The 20,683-nt window shown below is 52.9% G+C and overlaps 1 protein-coding gene across 1 annotated transcript in view; it reads right to left on the minus strand.

Annotated features, from left to right (window-relative positions):
* The window catches only part of SCN4A (sodium channel, voltage-gated, type IV, alpha subunit), a 30,681-nt gene that overhangs the window by 5,039 nt on the left and 4,959 nt on the right, over positions 1–20,683 (minus strand). Inside the window, exons 7-20 of the mRNA XM_010154171.1 lie at positions 19,099–19,162; positions 18,631–18,772; positions 17,351–17,574; positions 15,293–15,428; positions 14,918–15,041; positions 13,919–14,157; positions 12,007–12,180; positions 11,340–11,696; positions 7,928–8,356; positions 4,099–4,228; positions 3,630–3,784; positions 2,254–2,427; positions 1,577–1,699; positions 1,015–1,293 (exon numbers count right to left, since the gene is read on the minus strand). Coding sequence (XP_010152473.1) covers positions 1,015–1,293; positions 1,577–1,699; positions 2,254–2,427; positions 3,630–3,784; positions 4,099–4,228; positions 7,928–8,356; positions 11,340–11,696; positions 12,007–12,180; positions 13,919–14,157; positions 14,918–15,041; positions 15,293–15,428; positions 17,351–17,574; positions 18,631–18,772; positions 19,099–19,162 — 2,750 coding nt within the window. The remainder of the gene's footprint in view (positions 1–1,014; positions 1,294–1,576; positions 1,700–2,253; positions 2,428–3,629; positions 3,785–4,098; positions 4,229–7,927; positions 8,357–11,339; positions 11,697–12,006; positions 12,181–13,918; positions 14,158–14,917; positions 15,042–15,292; positions 15,429–17,350; positions 17,575–18,630; positions 18,773–19,098; positions 19,163–20,683) is intronic.

The following is a 20,683-nucleotide window of genomic DNA, read 5'->3' on the forward strand; positions in this document are numbered from 1 at the left end:
CAAGAAAAATACCCTGATACAGAAATACTGAGATTTGCATGTACACACGTGTGCACAAAAAGCTCCATTCTGTGTCTGAGATTACCAGGGACTTCCCAGAACACTTCTACAAACCAGGCTGGAAAAAGAAGCAATTGTCCCTTTCCCCCCGAACATTTTTCCAACGGCAGAGCTGTGCTGGGGCTGGCTGCTCCCCTCCTGCTCCCAGTGTGTCCCACCTTTGTAGTCCTGACTTCTGTGTCACTGCTCTATCTGCTGGATCCTGATCCTGGTGGGGTGGGGGTACACTGCAACTTTTACAAGCCTTTACTGCTGATTTGTTAAACAAAAAGCCTGAACATCTTGTTTCCTGATTCTGATGGAGCAATAAAACTGATGAGGAAGCTGAATTTAAAGCTGGTTAATCAATCTGGGTTATGCTCCAACTCTGCAATCGCCAGTTCCCCTGGATCTGACAGGAGTAACCCCAGCCCATGCAATAACAGAGCCCACACCTATATTTTTATTAAAATTGTGGTGAGCAGTTCCTCTTCTGCTTGCCTGGCTCAGCTGCGGCGGGTTCAGTGGAAGCATGGCTGCGTTGGCCCACCACCCTGCAGCCGACACACGCGCTTTTTTTCCAATCGTCATCTGACCCATGCAAAACTCTTGCAGCCTACAACTACAGCAGACTGAACTTTTCAAATGGGTGGGGGGAAAAGAGAGGCCTCGCCTCCTTGCTCCTGCAGCCCATGCTCTGCAGAGGGCTTCTCGCAGCTCCAGGCTCAGTGCTACCTACACTTACCCACAGCAGTGTACTTACCTTCCCCTCCCATCTTCTACCCTATTCCTTTCCTCCTTGGCTCTGTAGGGGTTTTTTTTTAGAGTTAAATACAAATTTTAGAACCAAGAAGCAGCTTAGAGACCCTGTCTGGGCATTGGGGCATCATGTTACTTCAACCCTGATGCTAATCACGCTGCCCTGCTACAGTGGTGCACATCTCGGGGGGGACGGCAGCCGCTTTCATTACGTACCACCTGCAGCAAGGAGAGGTATCCCAAGCCCACGTTGTCGAAGTTGACCTTGACATTGACCCATCTGACCTCGTTGGTGTGGAGGAGGGCCATGCAGTCACTCTTGTTGTTCACCACACTGGTATCAAAGAGCTCCCCTGAGGTGGTGTTGATGCATCGGTAATACTTCCCTGCAAAGAGGTTCACGCCCATAATGCTGAATATCAGCCAGAAGATGAGGCAGACAAGCAGGACGTTCATGATGGAGGGGATGGCACCCAGCAAGGCATTCACCACCACCTGCAAAGGGAGAAAAGACCTTGGAGGACCTCACTAGGGAACCAGGGTAGCGATCACGTAGACCTTCATGTTCCTATGCCCCAGCTGTACCATCCCCAGCAGCACCAGGTGGGCTCAAACCAGACCAAAGGTACCTTAATATCTATCCCACCGATCTGGAGGCCCCTGAAACCCCAATGGGATAGTTCTCTGATGCAGGTGACAGGGAAGGGACGAGGTCTGCTGAATGGTACCACATTGCATGTGCATGTCAGAGCCAGCAGCACACAGGGGAGGCACCTACCCTCATGCCTTCAAATCTAGACAGGGCACGCAGTGGTCTCAGGGCCCTCAGTGTCCGCAGGGACTTGATGGCTCCCAGCTCGGAGTATCCCAGCCAGTTCGCTGTCAGGCTGATGATGGAAACCTGTAAGGAGCAGCCCAAGGGATTAGCAGCATCTCACATGGAAACGTAACTGAGCCCCATCCCAGCAGGTCCTGCCCTTCCCTCTCTCCCCAGCTGGTGGTCATCATCTTGTCTTGGGACACAGGGGCTGGCATCGAGTCCTTGAGGCCCTGATGACCACCCTCCTGAAGGATGTCCCTGCCTTTTGAGGGTGAGGGCAGAGGTGATGCAGAAATCCTGCACAGATGGAATGACCTGCTGTGTCACAGAGCAATTTGAAGACCCTATGTCCCTTCACATCTCTACCGGGGTCTGGTAGAACAGTTCGGGCTTGTTCTTGGCTTGAGTGTAAACCAGAAAGACTTTGAATAGCTTCCTGCAACCAGGGAAAGAAGTGGCCCTTTCTGTGGAGGACCATTATTTTAAGCAATGGTCTATGCCCTTGTTCCACAGCTGCCTCATTGTCCTTTAAAATACAAATACAGGTTCATTTGCAACAGCCTGCCACAAACGCTAATGCTGCCACATCGATTGGCTAACTGTGGCTCTAGAGGGGCTTACTGGACAACACTTACATCGACGATGAGGAAATCCAGCCAGCACCATGCGTTGGTGAAGTACACCTTGAAGCCGTAGGCCACCCACTTGAGCAACATCTCAATGACGAAGATGTAGGAGAAGACCTTGTCAGCATACTCCAGGATGGTGCGTATCACCTTTCGCTGTTCAATGTAGATGTCCTCAAAAGCCTGGAAGAGGCACGGAGCTATGTGACAGTCATTCTTCCATTAGACACCCTGCATGGCTGAGCACAGCCACATCCATGCCTGGATTGTGGCTGCTTTGGGACAGCTCAAAAAGTTGAAAGCCTAACTACAGATGGCATTTACTGATGCAACTGATCAGCTTGGGGTCTAACTCTTGCTAGCAAGTCCTTGCTGACTATGCAGAGCAGTGTTTGTCCCAAAGCAAAGCTTCACCGGAGCAAATGTCCAGATACATCTAATTCCCACCAGTTTAAGCACAAGACAAAAGCCAGGACACCAACCTGCACCTTTGGATACCCTGGTAGTTTTGAAAACGGTCTTAGGAGTTTAGGTTACTGCTTTGTCCCCATGGCATGTAAAACAGAGCAGTGGTGTGGGCATAGTGACCAGGTGTTGCACAGCTGTTTTATCACAGCTTTCGATTCCAGTACTACCTACCACCTCAGACATCCCCAAACTGCACTTCAGAGCATGACACAGACACATAAAATATGTCTGAAAGCAGTTCAGTCCCTCCATCCTTCTCTCTCTCTCTATTCCCAAACTTGCAGAGAAGTTGGTCTCCCCATCTGCTCTGTGTATTTCCAGGTGCAGCTGAGTTATATCCAGCCCAAATACTCAGAGGACCAACAGGCTGACACACAGATTTTTAATGAGGTTGATTTAAATGGATGCCCAGGTCCTGGGAGGATGCACCAGTCAGCAGCTGGAAGTGCTGAACAGCAAAATAATGACCATGAATTATTCATAAAGCACCTCCCAACAGGCAGTTATGGAGGCAGCGAGAGAAGGAACCATGAATAGGTGGTACAGATAGTTCACAGTTGACATTAAGGGCAGGAGGGGAGGCTGTAGGGGGTTGCATGCCCCCAAGCCCACAAACCACGGCCCATGAGAGAGGCTGGGGAGGGTTGCACAGGGATGACTGTACCGATGCACAGCTCTTGGAGAGCACGGGGAGGATGTTTAGATCCCCTTGCAAGGCTGTACATTGAGCAGACCTGGGCCAAATGGGGTGTTAACTCAAACATCTGCTCACAGATGTGTTATTTAGTGCAGGAGACAACCAGCCAATGCCAAGAGCCTCCAGTGCTGCTGCCTAGGCCCTGTCTGCACTCCTGGGCTCCCACCAAACTGAGGAGCTGCTGCAGAGCAAATGGGACAGGGCGAAAGGTGGGACCTACCAGTGCCCCGCTGCTGAGGAGGATCATGAAGACAATGAAGGTCTCAAACCAGTCGTGTTCAACAATGTGGAAGCAGGTTTTCCGTATATTCCACCACAACTTCCCTCTGTCACTGGTGATGTCCACATAGAGGCAGGGAAACCTCTTCACACAGGCTGGGGATGGGACAGAGTGCACTGGGTTACCCCCTGGCTAGAGCATTTCCACCAACATGACACAATTTGTGCTTTTATTGTCTTCTCAAGCCCTCACAGGTGGAGGTTGGACCAGGATCCTACTGGGTTTGAGGGTGTGCACTAAAGAGGGGAGCCCTGTGGGGACCATCTCCCTGGTAGTCCAGGAGGATTTGGAGTCTGGGCTGAATTAAGTGAGCCTGGGGGTTTTTGTGCTGCAAGAATTGGTTGCCAATGGCCCCTCCATACCCACTTTCCCCTCTCCACCAGACCCCCTGCTCTACTCAGTCCCTCACCTTCCGTGAAGCACTCCTCGGGCTCGTTGGCGTCCTCGGCTTCTTGTGCCACCTCCTCCTCCACAGGCGGCGGGGGCTTGTAATCCACCGTGCTGCACAGGGATGACGCGTTGTCGCTGGAGAGCGGATTCTGCAAAGGAAGAGGAGGGTGCTGACTGGGCTGCCCTGCAGAAGGGATGCCCCTGGGCTGTGACTGCCTCCGGCCATCTTCTGGCACCTCCTGCCCCACAGAGACCAGGCAGGACAGGGGGAGCTGGCTGGTGGGATCCTCAAGCTTGGAGGCTGCTCTGGGTCCCTTTCCTATGGAAACACAGCCCAGAGTGAAAGTGCTGAGTTGTCCAGGGCTGCAGACTTGGAGAATCATCAGTACCCGAGCTTGCACAACCTTTGCTTTTCATCCTGGTTCAGAGAGCAAAAGTTCCCAACCCCAGTTTTCCTCCCTGCATAGCAAGTCCGTCTCCCACCTACTTGTACCATCACCTCAGGCTATTTTGTCATCTCCTTCACATGTCCCCATCTCAGAAATGCTCTACCAAACACCCTTTAGTATGAAACCTGTGTAAACCTGGGTGGCCACCATGGCACTGCTCTCAAATCTTGCTGGCTCGACTCATGCTGAAGGGCTTTTAGGCTGAGGTTCACCCAAGTTCAAAACCTGCATCCCAAATATCTCTCGCTGGCTCCATCCCGTTCCACAGCTCAGCTTGGCTGGCTTCCCAGACAGCACTCAGCAAGACTCAGAGGGGCTGATAACGAGAGAAAGACTTGGCAAACCCTTGGGATTATTTTTTCCTTTTTTTTTTTGGCTTTCTGAGAAGACCTTCTGCAGCACTTAAGGAAAGAGCAGATCCCCAGACCTGCCTGTCCTACCTGGGAGCACCTAGGAGCCAGATCTTGGATGGGCATCTCCAACGCAAGGTGGCATTGGCTTGCGTGGGAAGGAGAGAATCCTCCCCCAAGGCTGCTAGTGCTCACTGTAGTGACTGAAGTAGCTACTTTGCCCTCCAACAAACCAGGGAAGACTCACGGGCGACTTTGAGGCACTGTCATGGCCTGCAGCCTCAGCAGCCACAGCCACATCCCCAGGAGAAGACGTTGCTTTGGGGGGTCCTTGCAGCCTGGCTACTGCATGCTGGGGACATGCGGGGCATCGCCTTGGGGAGCAGGACACAACAACACGAGGCACGAGTTGCTGGCTGGTGGCTCTGCAGGAGCAGGGGGGCCACCCTCCGCTGGGCTGTGGGGGACAGGAGGAGCAGGGGGATTAGGAGTCCTCAGCACGGAGCCAGGCAAGCTGTGACCCTGGGGAAGGACACACGGAAACCATCTGCCTCCAGGACAAGGGTGGGGAAGAACCAGCCCAGCAGCCCTGGAGATAAGGGAAAGGTGCCTAGGGCAGGTCCTCTTGAGGGAGGGAGAGGGGTAATGGTGCTGGTCCCACTGCATGGTCCCACAAACCTCATCTCTGGGGGCTCTGCAGCCCCTCCCACACCTGCAACCAGCAGATTTGCAAGGCCATTTCCATCACACACCGGGTACAGCACCTCCAGCCTGGCTGGGTGTTTACACCCAAATCCAGGGCTTTCCCCATCCTTGCCAGCACCGAGCACTGGCATTCAGGTGCTGCACACCCAGACTTGCCCCGTGACACTCACAATTCACAGCACTTGATGATATTCTTGTGATGTACACAGCCCCGAGTGTCTCAGGGGCAGCGAGGGGGTCTGAGGCAAAAAGTCCCGGAAGGGCCCTGAGCCACGGCACTAACTCTTTGCACAGCCATAGCACATCAGCGCTGCTGTCCCTGTCCCCTCCTCGCTGCTTTGCAGTGCAAAACGTAAATCAACCAGAACATGCAAAATTTCTCAAGGAGAGCAGCCACGTTGTTGCCATCATGCCGCCGCTCCCGTGTCACCATGAAAAACATCTTTGTCTTGGAAAGGAGCTGCTCTGGAGGGGGGAGAGCATTTATCAGCATTTTCTGAGCAGCTCATTCGGAGAAAACCCTCCAGTTTGCCATGATAGTGGGGAAAAAAAAAGGGGCCCTGTCCCTGGCATGAGGCTGTGTGCCAGGCTTTGGCTCCATCTGGAGCTAATTGATGGCATGTAAACACACTGAGTACCAGCAACTTGCTGGAGGACCAGCTCAGGGCTCCCACTCATTAGCACCCAATTTCCAATTACCAGGCAGTCACATGGTGACTGCCAGCCTGTTGCCCACTCTGCCTGTTCAGGCAGGGGGGCAGGTTGTTAATGCACCCCCCTGGCTTGCTCCTTGGTCAGTGTTTAACTGAATTTAGCCACCAAAACCAGCAGTGATAGTGGGGTAAACTGGCATTTAGTGGCTGAGACATGCTGTTTGCCCCCTGCACATGCTGAACAGTCAGGGATGGCTCCAAAAATATGAGCTACATCCCTGTAACGCCGGAGCCATGCTGCGACATGTCCGACAGCTGCACACCAAGGGTTTCCCCCAGTTGCTGGGAAGACCATCATGGTGGTGGGGAACTGAGGTCTGTGGGGACCCCACAGACGAGGCTGGATGTGTTCCCCCATGGTGACCAGGTTGGCATTAGCATGGCCTTTGTGCAGCACGACTGTATGCCCAGTGTGCTACAGCACAACCTGGGTGTACTGGGATGTTTGTGCTACTGGACTGGACTTGTAGTAGGAAAAATTTGGGGAAAAATGACAAATCTCAGCCCTCCTGCTGGCAACACTAAGGGGAACACCAGCAGCAACTCCCCTCACCTCTTCCTTTGACCAAGGGGCTCCAGGCAAGTTAGTCCTTTCTGAGCACAACAAGCAATGGATCACTGTCAGTCACATTTGCAATGGGTCACTGCCAGCCACGACCTTTCCTGACATCTTCCTGCTGCAGCCCTAACTGCTGAAAACACCCTGTTTTCCCAGTTAAAAAAATTACAAATAAATAATCAGGACCGTCTCCTCTTGCACTGTGCCCCTGTCACTGTGCAGAACTGCAAGGAGCCTGCAGATGGGGTAGGAGGAGGATGGCTCCAGGGTTTTGGGAGTCCTGGTTCATTTTCAAGCCCTGCACTGGGCTCCCTGTGCAATCGCTCGGCAGCAGTTGTGATTGCACCCAAACTGGAGCACTGCTTTCTACCCCGCACATCGCCCTGAGCAGGACTAGCCGGGTCAGGGCTTCCCAAAGGCTCCTCTGCTCCTGGGGAGATGTTTGCCATCAATTTCCCACCAGTCTACCACCCTCCTTTCTGTATGTACTCGGGTCTTCCCAAGTTTCTTGTCTTGCATCTCCCTGTCATCCTTCCAGAGCACCAAAGTGATCAGTGTCCCACGAGCCTGGACAATCCTCGCCGCACCTTGACACAGCAATGCCAACATCAGCTGTCTCATCAGCTTTGGATCCAAAATGCATCGCTTCATGTTCACTTGTGCTAAGCTCCTTCATCTGGTTTCATACCCGCCCCGGTGATGTTTTCTGAGGCATTAGCAGTAGATCCAATGTTAGTGCCATCAGCAGATTTCCTGGCATCAAATTCCCCATGAACATCTTTAACCCCAAACTCAGTGCTTTGATCCTTGCACCAACCCTGGGGTGCAGTGGGTCCCTCTAGCACTAAGCAATAACCCCACAGCCTGACCCAAAACAGGCCAAATCCCTGCTTGGCTCCCCCACCTCCAGCTTACACTGGGAAATGCCAGGTTGAAAAAACCCAAGTTTCCCTATGCCACACCTTGTGGAAAAGCTAAAAATAACCCAAACCAGCATCATTCTTTGAGCAGCACAGCATGAATGGGTCAGTCCCAGGTTTTGGGTTGAAACCCTTCCACCTGCCTTTCTTACCCTGGCGTCTTCTGTGTCAGACTGGGTGCTCGTCTCTTCGTAGAGGTCAGACTCCTCTGAGGCGATCGGGACTTGCACCGTCAAGCTGGGGTTGTTGATGAAATTCATGTGGTCCAGTTCCTCCATGAAAAAATGCTCTTTGCCAGTGACTCCATCTAGGTACTCTGACTTGGACTCCTGGCCAGTGTCCACGTGGTTTAGCACAGAGTTGTCCCTCTTATTAGGCTCTTGGTCTTCCTCTGGGGCCACCTTCTTCCCCTTCCACAGCCTGCGGAGCAGCATGAGGACAGAGGTCTTTACAAAGTTGATGCCCTTGGTGATCCTGCCAATAGCGATCTGCAAATTGTTCATCTCTCCGTCGTCATCTGAGGCTGCCAGGCTATCAGCGCTGAAGGAGCTCAGCAGCAAAGCTAAGAACAGGTTCAGCACCTGGAGGGACAAAAGCCAATACCAGCACTGATGTGCAGCACCAACATCGAACCCGCAGGCTGGAGCAACAGGGAACAGCCATGGCTGTGGAGAAGACCCCTGCACTGGGACTCTGTCCTCCCATCACCCAGCTCTGGGGACTGCAGAGATGCCAACTCCATGTCCTGGAGGACATGGACATGATCCTCCACACTCCTCCCTGGGCTCTGACACTCTCAGTGTCACCCCCCGGCTGCTTGGGTCCTGCTGATCCATTTGCAAGCGATACCAGTCATCACTTCAGACCCTCTCAAACCACCTCCCCTGTGGGTCCATCAGTGTGTCCCTCCCTTTACTCTCCTGGAGCTCTTGGCCTGGCTGGTCCCCACGTGGGACTCCCCTGGGCTGTGTTGCATCTCCCCACCACCCACAGGGATGCAACTTAGCTCTGTCCCTTCTCTTCCCAGGGAGAAACCTCCTGCTTACTGTCCTCTCAGCTCCAACTCTGCCTCTCCTCTTTGCTGACTCTGGTAGCTCGGACACACAGAAAGCTCCTGAGGGTCTTCAACACCTAGTAGGACCCTGAGCCACAGCCATAACCTCATCCTTTTCTACCAGAGACTGCTCGACTCTATGAACAGGGTATTTAATCTCAGCACAAGTCAGCTCATGGGATGAAAAAGCTCTGTATCGCTCCAAGCACGGGCTCTCTCCTGCTTCCCCCATACCTCTCCTACTTCACCATGCACAGAACGTGACTGGACCCCACTGCAGACTCGCCTGGCACAGGTGGACCCACTGCATGCCAGAAACCTGGAGCAGCTCACAAGAAGAACAAGACAGGCTCTGCCCTGGGTAGGGGGCATCGGCAGCACCCAGCCACGCGCTGGCTGCGCAGAGCGGCTGACGGACCAAGCCCACAGCTGTTGGTGTTTGTGCTGCCTTGCGCCAGCACTGTAGCTGAGAAGGGAATTAGCTGCTATTCAAGGTCACTGCTGTTTTCACATGGCTCATACCTTATGACTTAAATCGTATCTTTAAATAAATCCCTACTACCCCATCAGTTTAATACTTATGTTAAGTACCAGTTACAGCTAAAAGTCTGGCTTTTTTGGACAGGAGTCTGTTACCTTGTCACCCGACTGACTTCCTCCCTTTTCCCTTAATAACCCGAAAGGAAATGCTCAAAGAGTCATTAACAGTAAAGGACGACCAACTGTCGCTGTATTCCTCAGCAGGGGAAGTGGGGAGAAACACACACCTCCCTGCAGCCAGGATGCTTGGGAGGCTGTGTGGAACAGGCTCCAGGCTCAGAAATACCTGAGACATGGCCAGAAGAGCCTGGCAGAGAGGATGAAGAGGGCAGAGATGGCTCTGTAGTTGGTCGTGTGCTGTATTCCTCTTCCTAGCTTTAAATAAGCCCTGTGAAGCAGCACAGAGCACAGCAGGAGCTGTGCAAAGATTGCCTGGAAAGCTAGGATGGAATCTCAGGGAAGGCTACACCCCCTAGAGGGCTGCCTCTGACCCCACCAGAGGAAAATCTTGCTGCCCCCGTATCATCTCCAGGAAAGTCTTCTGGAGGGGTGGTTGGGCTGCCTGACTCCAAAAACTGGCTCCAGAAAAGGAAAGGTTTCCAGAGTCCCTTTTGGGGAGGTTCTCCAGGGAACCCCCACTGTAATTCCCAGTCTCTTAGCTCCTGCATCCTCCACAGACTGTCCTGGAGATGCTCCTGCTGCTGATGGGTGACTTTCAGCCAGATTCAGCAGTGCAATTCAAACGAACGTGATCCCCCTGAAAGGACATTACAAGCTGTGGGTGACTGCTGGGCGATGGGCAGCCTGGGGGCACTGATGTCATCAAATCTGATGACTGATGCACGTCTGCCCTGCACCCCCCAGCACAGACCCCAGGACACCCCAGGCTGGTGTCTGCAGCCACCACAGCTCTCCGTGCTACTATGGGGGCCTGTAACACCTGGCATGAGCCAGAGAAGCCAAGCAGTAACCAAATCCCAATTTTCTGCCCTCAAAATGGGACACTCCAAGCTGCTGTACCCCTGACCCAAGCTGTGGGGTGGTCTGGTTTTCCCTCTGGGTCTGCTCTCACCCCTCTGAAGGCTGTGCCAGCCGCGGCCAGGAGCAGCAACCGCCTGGGGAGGGAGGCTCAGCAGTTCCCTGGGTAGATAGTTTTTCAAAGCAAATTCCAAAGGGCTTACGCAACCCCAGCAAGTAATAGGAGCGATTTGGCACGCTGCCATGCTTCCCTCCCCTGCCTTGCTCCTTAAGGAGGGAGAACAGGGCCCACGCAGCCTAGAAAACAAGCTTCAAAGCTGCCAGCGAGAGGGTTACCAAGTTTAGAAAGGATTTCACGCTTGCCTGGAACTTGCAGGCCTGCAGCACAGGGCTGCGAGCAGCTTGGGTTAGCGGGAGGGGGAGCAATGGGCAGAGAGGGAGGGTCATGATGACCAGGGCTTTGCCAGGACCCAGGGAAGGAGCTGCATGGTGCAGAGGGGTTGTGCATCCCTGGGGTGCCACCTGGACCGTATTTAGGATTGGGGATGAAGTGGATATAACAAGTCTGCATCCCTCATCACAGGGGGCGAAAAGCCATGTGGAGAAGGAATTGCATCTGGAACATGAAAGAGTCCCAGAGTTGCCCCCCCACCTGCCTAAGGCCTGTTGTTGTCATTAAAATTTCCATGCCTTGGTTTCTCCTTCTGCTCCTGATCTGGTTTCATCTGAAGGTTCCTCAGAAATTGCTTACGCTGCTTTACACAGAGCTGAGCACACAGCACGTGCCCACCGAGTCTACAGGAGAGAAGCCAAGCCCTGTGCCTGTGCTCCTGTGCATCTCCCACCAGACCATGGCCACAGGCGCAGCCCTGCCGATGGGCTGAGCTGGACAGCACTGGCCAGGGAGTGCAGGGCAAAGGGGTCCCCACCCCATGACACTCATTGTTCTTGCTCTCCCTTCATCAAGGGTCCACCACAGCTCCAAGACTCACCACAAGGTTCCCAATGACCATGACCATCATGAAGACGATGAGGCACATGGTCTGGCCAGCCACCTCCATGCAGTCCCACATGGTCTCGATCCACTCCCCACAGAGGATGCGGAAGACGATGAGGAAGGAGTGGAAGAAGTCATTCATGTGCCAGCGGGGCAGCGTGCAGTCGAAGGAGATCTTGCACACGCACTCTATGTAGCTCTTCCCAAAGAGCTGCATCCCCACCACAGCGAAGATGAAGACAATGATGGCCAGCACCAGCGTGAGGTTCCCCAGGGCTCCCACAGAATTGCCGATGATCTTGATGAGCATGTTGAGGGTGGGCCAGGACTTGGCGAGCTTGAAAACCCTCAGCTATGAGGAGCAAGGAGACAAAGTGTTGGTTTGCCTGGGGTTTCCATTGCCATCAGGTGTCAGCAAGGCTGTGAAGCTGGCATTACTCCTTCATGTGGCAGTTTTATTAAGACAGGAGGGATTAAAAACCCAACTGCTTTGCAAAGAGCACAGACTTCAACTTTCCTAAGTATTTAGCTTGACTGTCAGTGTTGTCTTTAATAGGGGACAAGTTGGGCACCACCATAAAAGAGGTTGAGCAAGCCATTCTCCACTCTGGTAGCAATTGCACCCAAAACCCCCAGGCATACCTCGTTACCATGGCACGTACCAAGCGGAAGGAGCGGAGCACGGAGAGCCCTTGCACATTGGCCAGGCCCAGCTCCACCAGGCTCAGGGTGACGATGATGCTGTCAAAGATGTTCCAGCCCTGCTGGAAATACTCGTAGGGGTCCAGAGCAATGAGCTTCAGGACCATCTCTGCAGTGAAGATCCCTGTAAAAACCTGGGGGAAACAACACCCTGTCAGTTTGCTTGTAAGCCAGTGCTGAGCCTTGGTGTGGGGAGGGTAGCACCTCTTTTTTTTGGTGTATTCCCAAAGTGTTTCATCCTGTTAGGTCCAGTCCCAGCTGGGAACAAGCTCCCCAGCTGCTGCCCAGTCTGGCTTGTGAAGCCAGGCTGAGAGTACTGGTGACTGGGTGCTTCTGGAGAGACACAAAGGTTGGCAGGTGGAAATGAAAAATAAAAGTTTCATTGGCAAAGGAACTCCCTTTGAGCAACTACTGAATCACAGAGATTCCCAGCTCTGGGAACTGGGCTGCGACTGGGATGCCCTACCCCTCCTCGAGCCCTGTGAAAGCTGATCCGGCTTTTACACGTTACTCTTTTCCAGGGACTACAACACATTATCACGTTACTCTGGAGCAGGATCAGCCATGTGACAATTAGCATCCTTGATACAATTTCATGGCATGGCATGTACAGAGGGGGCCAGGTCACAAATTTTGTCCTGGATGTGGATCATGTTGGAATGAACAGGTCCATGCCCACACTGTGCAGGGAGACTTCTGCACCAGCATCCAAGGGGATGTTCCCCAACGTACCCCTTTGCCTGCCACTCCACGAATGTCCCCTTTTCTGCTCCTGCCAGCTAGTTCCTGCTTTTTTCCTTTACAGCCTGGCCATCGTTCTGCCTGCAGTGAGAAAGGCAGCAGGCACTGCAGCCTGGGCTCAAGCAGGTGATAGCGGGGGAGACTGTAGCTCAGTAAGAGCTGCTTCCTCTGCTTCCATCTCTCCCTGGCTCTATCCCAATGAACCTCTCCAGCCCCACCGGCATTGGGGTGTACATGCAGCCAGACAATGCTGCTGGCCTGAGGGAAAATCTGGAGCTGTCTTAGCAGCATGACTGTGCTTTGAGCAATGACTGATTAATCCCTTGTATTTCCTGAATGACACCAGAGACAAAGCAGCTATGTGGTGAGTGTCACCCTGCCTGCCCAGGGCTCGGGCATGTGTCACCCCAGTGCTGGTGCACAGAGAGGCCCAGGCAGGTACTGGAGCAGGGCAAAATGGCAGGAGAGGAGAGGGCAAGCTTTCACATCCCTTAGCTGCATTTCCCAGAGCTACCAGGGGCCTCCTGGTCTGGTCCCACATGCAAATTGTATCCAGCTGAAAGTCATTTTAGCCGGTTGCTAAATCCACCCATGAAATCAGAACAGCCCAGATTTGCAATGGTTTCGCTGGGAGAAGTCCTGATTATTACTATTATTGTTATTATTTAAAGCTGCTAGCACTATTGCATCCTGCTCTGTGGGGGCCTGTTTGCTCCCAGCAGCTGAATTGGCCCCTGCTCTGCCACCCAGCACCATGAGGACACTGCGGTGTCAGACAGGGCTGGCAGCAACTTGTGCCCAACCGTGGGTTGCAATGTAGAAGATGGCTCAGGAAAGCTCTGCAAGGCTCTGGATGCATCAGGTGAGACAGCAGCTGGAGCAGAAGGGGATCAGGGAATGATGGATCCCTCCCTCATATCACTTCCTTTGACCTGAGCCATCCTGGAGTCTGATCCATCACAGCGATGCTGCGATCAGACCCCCCACCCCGAGCACTTTCTCTGCAGCTGGGAAGTGTTTCCAGGCATGCATCCATGCTGTTAGCAACATGATGGCAGGAGAGGGGGTCTGTCCACCAGCGTGGATGGTGTGGCTCTAAATGGGAAAGGACAGGATGCCTGTAGCTCCTACCAGGTTCCCCACGGTCAGCACATTCTCGAACTCCTCTGTCATGGGGTAATGCTCCATGGCCATGAAGACTGTGTTAAGCACAATGCAGATGGTGATGCCCAGGTCCACGAAGGGGTCCATCACTATCAGCTTCACAAACTCCTTCAGCTTCACCCACAGAGGACAGCAGTTCCAGACCAGGAATGTGTGGGCAAATTTGTACCACCAAGGGGGGCACTTCTGGTGAGCTTCCTCCAGCTCTGGGGACAGAAAGGAAACATGACAACAGTGTAGGCTTCTCCTGTCCCTTCCTGGGTGGGCCAAGTGCTAACATGCTACAAGAGACCTCTCCTGAGGTCCCGAACCAACCCTAGACCATGTATGAGTTTAATATGGGTGCTAAAAGGAGATGCCTTCCCATGCCCAGGCACAGTGATGTTGCAGACTTTACCCCACAAAGGAGAGGGGGATGGAAAGGCAGATCAGTCAGGGCACTGAGGGTGCAACCCTGCTGTCAGCACCCAGGCAGGATTTGAGGTGTCCCTGCCATGGTGGGATTGCAGGGACACCCAAGGGAACTGCTCTGGTGTGGCTGGAGGGCTTGGTACCCGTTCCCAGGGAGGGCAGGGTTGAGAAGTTTGTTATTGCTGAAGCTGGGACAGCAGCTCTTGGGAATCCACTCAACAGCTCTCGGCTGACTCTGGAGACTGCTGTAATCAATTGCAATTCCATTCCTTTGCATGAGACATTGTATTATTGCCTCTGGGCAATAATTGGATAATAGGATTGCCTCTGGGCAATCCTAGTGAGCTGGGATGAAAAGCCTTGCTTGAGCATCACTGCAGTGCATAGACCCCCTATGGAGACCCCAGTTCCAGAGTCCTCCCTCACATGGGGCTGGAGATTTGGGACAGACACTGTCAGTGGTGTGTGTTGAGCACCCCAAGCCCACCAAGGCACAACGGCTGGGCTGAAACAGCCAGCGCACACTGCCCTCACCCAGGATGGAGAAGGACGTACCTTCCATGGTGTTGGAGATGACACTGATGGCACTCCCCACTCTCTTCTCGAGGCCTGGCCCATCTTGGTTGCCCACAGTAAGGTGGTTGTGGTCCGATTTCTCCGCCTCGATGGTTGGGTTGAACTAGAAGGAGAGGAGGTCACAGGGGATAAACGCAGAGTGCTCCAGGCTCTTTAATGCCCTTAAAGGTAGAGCAGGCAGAAGAAAGGGAATGGTCTGGGAAGACCATAGAGTGCAACATGGGAGCTACAGGAGGGCTGCAGAAAGGCTTGTAGGACCTGACCCACAATAGGCTGGGCATAAGCCAGTCCCTCCACTGGGGTTTATCGGGGTGGGCACCCTCAAGGGTGGCAGAGACAGAGCCAAGCACGTACATCAATCACCGTTGCAGACCGCTCCAGCACGACCTTGGGGACCACTTGCCCATTGCAGTCCTTTGCCTTCTCCTGGTCACTGTTCAGGTCCGAGTCATGCTCCTTCTCAGCCGTGCTGCTGGGCAGGGAACTGCTGCTGAACCTGCAGCAACCCACATTCCCATCACCGGTGTGCCCGCAGCCATCGGCAGCTTCCCACAATTGTTGGAGGGCACAAGGCTGAGGTGTGGGGGGGATGAGCTGAACCCCAGGACTGTCCTGGGCAGGACGTTGTGACTCCAAAGTCTGCTGCTGTAGGACCTGGGCAGCAAACTCAGATCCTCACGAGCAATACTGAGGGATAACAACATACAGTAGCTAAACAGAAGTTACAAGCCTTTCCTGTTCACTTGCACGCCCACTGTACTAAGCTCTCTGCACAGTGGTATCAGATCTGTTCAGACTTTTCAGGGTGAATAATTCATAAGCACAAAGCTATTCAAACCTTCTAATTTCTGTCTTGCAGGAAACCTTAATCTTTGAAATGTGCCTTCATCCCAAATGGGAAAGAAGCAAAATCTTCAAGGCTCTTCCTGAAATGTGATGTCCAAGATTTTTGGACTTGCACTGAATTTGTGAATGTTTGGGTCAAATTTTCTTCCCCCTCCCCCCCCCTTTTTTTTTTCTCCCCCTGCAGTGGTATTAATATTTGAAGTTTACTACACCCCCTGGGAGCAGTGAGGATGCCATGGTGGAGTGGGAACCTCTCTGTTCCCACTGCACATCACTGAGATGCAACACAGTTTCCACACGCAGTCCCTGCTGGATGTTAAACGGATTCAAGTGCCCATTTTTTGTAGGTGCTTTACCCTCACTGTCAGCCTTCCCTCTGCCTTCTCCATTTCTCCAGGTGACAATAAAGGAGATTCATCCCTTAATAAAGCCTTTGGGCAGCTCACTAGTTAATTTGCTTAAGGAACTGGCCACAGGACCACCTTTATGCCCAGCCCCAGAGTCCCCATCCCTCCATCTGGGCTTGCTTAGACCCATCCCGCAAACACCAGCAGCCAGATAAGAGCAAACCACTTCCTCAGAGGATGTTGTGGCTCAGCACAGATAAGAAATGAGACACAGAGGTTCTAGCAAGAGGAAAGCACTGTTTTGTGTCTCACTCACAAGAAAGCTGGTCTTTTGCCCAGACTAACAGATTTTCAGGGATGTCTCCCATGGACGTTGCTGACATTGGCCAAAATGATGATTAGAGATGGAAAATGGCTGGGCTGCAGTATCAGACCTCACAGAAGCTTTTACCCACATTTTTCTATGCATATTATGCTGAAGAGAGACTCACAAGGACCAGAAAGGGTCCAAGGTAACACCTCGGAGTCACAGTGGAGCAAATGGGTGGGAATCAGGCAGCTTAGACAGCAGCTCTGAGAAATACCAGCGCAAACTGCAGCACCAGCCACGCATACTTGCTCATGTGCTGGGGTACAGCAGTGGGGCCAGACCCCGAGAACTGTGCCTCAGCTCCTGCAAGGATGCCAGGACCTCCCCAAGGCCTCTCCAGCCCTCTCTTCTGTTTCCAGTCTTGCCCTAAACCAAGTGGTTTGTTAACGTGTTTAGCTCTGCTGCAACTGCCCTGTCTTCCTCGAGTGCTTCTTTTGTACCCTGATTGCAATCGCCTGGTCAGGCTCTCTGCCAGGTTTCCTGCTCTTGACGTGCTGCAGGAAAATACATTGCTACTTCTGGTGCCTTCTGTACCTTATTACTCACCTCCTCCTTTCAAATAATACTGCACATCTGTACTGCACCTCTCTGCTGCCTCCCAGTGTTCCCTGTGCTGGTTTTTGGATATGGAAATTAAGTATTTTCATCCTTTTTTTCCCCACCCAGGATAGCATCTCAACTTTTTGATTCAGTTGTGATGCTCAAAACAGTTACTCAATTATTATCTTTGCTTACTATGGGCCAAACGGGGCTTATTATCAGATTTTACATAAACAGAGGCATGACCACACTTTTCGCTGCCTCCCCTTTTATCCCTATTCCTAAGATCCCTCATTTTGGCCTCCACACTTTCCACCAACCATCTTCTCCTGCTCCTCTTGGTGCTTCTTCAGCTGCTCCATCAGCTGCTGAAATTCCTCTTCCTTCTGCTGCTCCTCCAGCATCGTGGCATCATTTTGTTCTGCATAGGCCATGGCCACTACTGCGAGGATGAGGTTGATGAGGTAGAAGGAACCAAGAAATATAACCACAACAAAGAAGATCATGTATGTTTTCCCCGCTGCACGCAGCGTCTGTGGAAAGAGGAGACATGGGTGGTTTGGTGATGATTCCAACGAAAGGTCTTGCACCAAAGCACCCTCCCATTTGTGTTAGGAGTACAATAGGTGAGGTATGAGGAAGAAATTTTTTACAATGAGACTGGGGAGGCCCGGGGACAGGTTGCCCAGAGAAGCTGTGGCTGCCCCATCCCTGGAAGTGTTCAAGGCCAGGCTGGATGAGGCTTGGAGCAACCTGGTCTAGTAGTGGAAGGTGTCCCTGCCCACAGCTGGGGGGATGGAACTAGATGATCTTTAAGGTCCCTTCCAACCCAAGCTATTATTTTATGATTTTGGTGCCATCTCCCCCAAGGGCTGGTCATTGCCCAGTTGAGCTTCTTGGAGTCCATGGCACAAGTCTCAGCAAACTGAACCACACTCCTCCGTGCTAGCTGATAGCCCCAGGACTGGATAGCTTCCATGGGCAGTGAGATGGGACTGGTACTTCATCAGATACTTGCTTTGCTGTAGCAGGTGCTGATGTCTCTCAGACCCCAGCTTGTCAGGTCTCACTCTTGGGCCAAGAGCTGTCCTATTCTAGTGCCAAATCTGTGCATAATCATTTCCAGAGAACATGTGTAGCCTTCACATAGGTTTGCTTTTACCTAAACAGTCCTGGACCCAGGATTCCTGGGATTTCATGGGATCTGACTTCTCCCTAAAGGATAGCTCAATCCAGGGGACCGGTGACCTAGCTTTGCCTCCCTCCCCCCCTTCCTTAACTCAAGACAAGGAGGTACTAGACACTCCTGTAAACCCCTGATTTCCATGATATGGCTGACAGCACTGCTGCAGCATGCCTGGGCTTTGCACTGCATGCTCAGGTTGGGGGACTGGATGGGACCATGCTCCATCTCCACTGATGCTGATTAGACTCATAAGTCATGGGATGCCGTCCCAAAATGTTCCACTGAACTGACTTCTTGGTGTCCTAGGCCAGGAGCAGCATCAAAACAAGCAGAGTATTTGCACAAGGGTAAAAATTTACACCAAAGCTCCATTCCAACCCATGGGTGTCCCACGGGCACCTACCAGCTGGAAGAGGTTCTCCCAGAAGTCCTGCGTCATGAGGCGGAAGAGGGCCAGGAAAGCCCAGCTGAAGGTGTCGTAGCTGGTGTAGCCGTAGTTCGGGTTCCTCCCTGCCTTCATGCACTGGTAGCCCTCAGGGCACTTCCTGCCAAAGGAGCCGTGGGGGTAGCCGGTGTGAGCCCCCGATTCTGCCTCTCCTGCACCCACAGTGAAATGCTCCATCTCTGGAGATGCTGAGATTCTTCAGCAGAACCACCCCACCTCAAAGCTGATCCCATCGGGATGCCCAGACTGATACCCCCCACAAGCTGATACAGTTAGGATATACGGACCATTCATCTGCCAAGCCACATTCCCAGCCCCGATCCTGCTCCATCCCAAGCATCAGTGGTCCCACAGGCTGCACTGGTTGCCCTGTCCCCTGCCATGGAGGTGAAGGGGCCCCCAGCTGCCAGCATGAACTGTACTCACCCAGCATCGCTGCTGTTCCCACAGAGCAGGGCATCGAGCGCTCCCTCCAGAAAGTAGAAATTGGCTTCACAGTTGGGGAAAGAGCAGGACAAACAAACAAACAAACAAACATTGATTTTCAAATTCTTAGAAACTCCTCACTGTTTGGGAAATTCCCTGAATCCCTGCGTTGGGCATAGGGTTCTCTCCCCTCTGTTGGCTTTGCTATTTGCATTAAGCTACTTGGCACTAGCTCAGAGGCCTCACGGCATTGGTTCCACCAACCCAACTAGATGAGTCCCGAGCCCACGAAGAGCTTTGGAAACAGACAGGTTGGCCAAGGCGAGTCCTCCTGGGAAGGGGGGTTAACGTGTGGTTGAAGGACCAGGGTTGGTCTGCTTTTCTGGGAAAATGAATAGAACGGCAGGGCTTTCCCAGGGAGCACTGAGCATGGGGGACTGCAGGGGTCCAAAAAAGCCTGGGGAAATTGTCTGATACTGCTCCAGGGCCATCACCTTCCTCCTGCTGCTCTTAAACCAAACAGCTCCTACTTGGCAGGGAAACACCCCCGCTCACAGACCAGGGGTCCTTAAAGCTCATCCATACAGCTCAGACATGGATCCAGAACCACAGGAGCTGCCAAGCAGTGTCACCACAGGTCACCTGCCTCCAGGGACAACACATGGAGACCACCACATGGCAGAGGGCAGAAGGACCCCATCCTAGGCATCACCTACCACAGCCTGCCCAGGAGCCACACAGGGATTTCTGGAGCTTCCTCAAAGCACCCCTGGCTCTGCCTGGCTTCTTGCCACCAGGCTTTTATTTAACCTGCGTGGGCTCATTGAGGAGCTATCCCACTTGTGATAGCCAGGCGATATGGTTTTGGCCTGGCCCCAGTAGCTGTTAACCGGAACACATGGCCCCAGGGCACTGCTGGTATTTGGTCTGTGCTCATTAGATCCTGTATATTGAATTTGCACCCCTACCAAAGAACCTTCCTGGAACTGAGGCCAGAGTTACTTGTACAGTTCAGCAAAGCAGCTCAGCCGAGACATAACCTGACATTCTGCTGAGCTCTGCTGAGACATGAAACATCCCTGTGGAGCATCCTGCCACCGTGCTGGCTCTGTCAGGTGGATTTTCTGAGATTTTTATATTTTCATGGAGTTTGAAAAACCCCAAATCAAAGAACAAACAAAAACCCACAATTTTTTGGGCCAAACTTGTGTCAAAGAAGTGGTATGAAAGTAGCAAACTTGGAGACGTGTCTGAGGACCCATGCTCGGCCCCACCTCTCCCCCTTTCCCCTCCTGTTGGCTGTCATGGAATGCTTGCTGGATGCAGCGGTACTTGGGGAAGGACCAAGCTCTGATACAGTGGTGAATGTGGCTGAGAAATGTCATTCTTGCATTCCACCCACTAGTTTTCCACTCAAAGCCCCATCTGCTCCTGGATGGTTTGGTCTCCTTGCTGTTCCCAGCCATATGGAGCAGCTGCTCACCAGTGCCCACCCAGACGGGGAGATTGTGCCCTCACTAGTGAGTGGGAGAGATGGAGAGACTGGTTTGTCCAGGGGTCCCCATAGTGAAACCTTTCTGGAGGA

This window comes from Eurypyga helias, unplaced genomic scaffold (genome assembly GCF_000690775.1).
Source record: "Eurypyga helias isolate BGI_N326 unplaced genomic scaffold, ASM69077v1 scaffold33876, whole genome shotgun sequence".
In the NCBI taxonomy this organism is placed as follows: domain Eukaryota; kingdom Metazoa; phylum Chordata; class Aves; order Eurypygiformes; family Eurypygidae; genus Eurypyga; species Eurypyga helias.